The following is a 2,467-nucleotide window of genomic DNA, read 5'->3' on the forward strand; positions in this document are numbered from 1 at the left end:
CAGGCCCAACAGAATGGTAGTGCTTACTCCTAAACACTGAGCCACAGCGTCTTTGGATTTACTCGGCTTACTAGCAGCCAAGCCATAATAATGGAAAAAGGTCTTATTCCTGCTTTCGGATACTAATTCGCCAATAAATAGAAGTACGATCCATGGCCGGATGCAGCACTCCATTCCTGCATCTGTAGGCGCCTATTATATACCCAATATGTACAAAGCAAACATTTTTCCAACTTTTTTCCAATCTTAGATAAATTCTTGATTACCAAGTGGATAAACTATTTACATTTTTCTCCAACATTTTTCCCAAGGTTTGACTAAATGTTGAATAAAGTTTGAATTCAAATTGATTTCCAAGCTTTTCTCAAGTAAAGAACTCAGATTATTTTGCATACCAAAAATATGCCCTTTTGTTCTGCAATTGACGTACGCTTGATAATCAACATTGGACCCTGGAATTTGCATTGGATCTCTACTTGATCTCCAATTGTTTATGGGGTCCAATGTGTACTAACATTTATATGGTTCCCTCGATCTTAAAGAAAGGTATAGTAAACTGTTCTCAGTAGAACTTGTAATTGTGCGTACTTCTTCGAAAAAGCGGTTTGGCTTGCCTTCATTTTTGAATAGATAAATATTACTAGAATCTGTTTCCAGCTTTAGTGGGTCATGATTCAGTATTAAATACCCTCTAGAATGTCCAACCGGAATCTGAATAACCACCTCCAAAGCTTCCCGAAACAAGTTTGGTAATACTCCAAAGAAAATTAAACCCAATATTAGTCGTTCCGGGGCGTTGGAGAGTTTAGACAGCACACGATCTTTTGAGCTACATTGAAGTGCTATTTCTAGATAAGCAAAACTTAAGGCACTCCCAATACTTTTTCTCGAAATTTGGCATAAAACATTTTTTTTTACTACTTGCAGTTACGAGTGCGTTTGCGTGCCGGGTATTATGGGCAAGAATTGTGAGATCAATATCAATGAATGCGAAACGAATCCGTGTGGCAAGCATGGAACATGCAATGATGGAGTAAGTCACTACCGGCAATTTCGACGCAAAGACTTAAGTAATAATTTGAATATGTATTCACAGATTGGCACATATACTTGCGAATGCGATCCAGGTTTCGAGGGACGACACTGCGATGTGAATATCGACGAGTGTGACAGGTTAGTGGCATCCATTTTTAGCGTGCTCAGAGCCCACTGCACAAATACTCCCCACTACACTTAACTATAAAAAAAAATGTTCTATTAATACCTTTTCTTTTATCCTCAATAGATATCAACCTTGTGGCGCACACGGCACCTGCTTCGATGAGATCAACGACTACACTTGCGATTGTGATGCCAATTATGGCGGTAAAAACTGCTCTGTACCCCTGATAGGCTGCTCGAGTGCGCCTTGTCAGAATGGCGGTTACTGCAAACCGTATTTGGTTAATGAAACCGAACATCTTTTCAACTGTACCTGCCAACATGGTTTCCAGGGTGATATATGCGAGAAGACCACAACAATTTCAATGGTGGTGAGCAGTCTAATCACCGTGAAGACGCAACGCGAAGAAGGTTATGACATCAATTTGCAATTTAAGACCACACTACCCAATGGTGTGCTCGCTTTTGGCACCTCGATTGGTCATAATGAACCCGTTAGCTATATATTGGAGTTAATAAATGGTCGACTGAATTTACATTCTTCGTTGCTTAACAAATGGGAGGGCGTATTCATCGGTTCCAAGCTGAATGATAGCAACTGGCATAAAGTATTCGTCGCCATTAACACTTCGCATTTAGTGCTCTCTGCCAATGATGAGCAGGCCATATTCCCGGTGGGTTCATATGAGACCGCCAATGGCAGTCAACCGTCATTTCCACTCACCTATTTAGGTGGCACTATACCCAATTTGAAATCTTACTTGCGTCATTTGCCGCATCGCCCCTCGAGTTTCGTTGGCTGCATGCAGGATATAGTTGTGAATGGCAAATGGATTTTTCCCGAGGAACAAGGCACCGAAAAAGATACCAAGTTAACAAATATACAGGCCGGCTGTCCACGTAATGAGCAATGTGTACCAAATCCATGTCACTCGAATGGCGCTTGCACAGATTTGTGGCATACATTCTCGTGCACCTGCCAGCGTCCACATTTTGGACACACCTGCAAATACAGTAAGTTACCTGTTGAGGTGTGCGTAGTGGTAGCTTCTTTTAGCGACAACTTATTTGTCCTTTTATTTTTAAGATATAACTGCCGCCACATTTGGTCATGAGAACACCACACACTCGGCTGTAATTGTAGAGACAAATGAGGCTGCACGTCGTGCCATTCGCTCCATACTGGATATCTCTATGTTCATACGTACACGGGAGCCCACTGGACAGGTATTCTATTTGGGTAGTGATCCAAAGAAATCCGCTTCAAAAGGAACAAGTAAGTATTTCGAGAACGTTTCGAAAAAAT

The 2,467-nt window shown here is 41.4% G+C and overlaps 1 protein-coding gene across 1 annotated transcript; it reads left to right on the top strand.

Annotated features, from left to right (window-relative positions):
* Positions 1–469: 469 nt before the first annotated feature.
* Positions 470–2,454, top strand: LOC108355304 (protein crumbs-like; the record flags this gene model as incomplete). Its single annotated transcript, XM_017606469.1, has 4 exons — positions 470–1,033; positions 1,097–1,173; positions 1,286–2,175; positions 2,249–2,454. Coding segments are annotated over exons 1-4 (1,251 nt in total), but the record flags the coding sequence as incomplete, so codon positions are not given.
* Between the last annotated feature and the right edge of the window lie 13 nt (positions 2,455–2,467).

The sequence above is a fragment of the Rhagoletis zephyria genome, unplaced genomic scaffold (genome assembly GCF_001687245.7).
Source record: "Rhagoletis zephyria isolate East Lansing unplaced genomic scaffold, Rhagoletis_zephyria_1.1 Rzeph_scaffold_44286, whole genome shotgun sequence".
NCBI lineage: Eukaryota > Metazoa > Arthropoda > Insecta > Diptera > Tephritidae > Rhagoletis > Rhagoletis zephyria.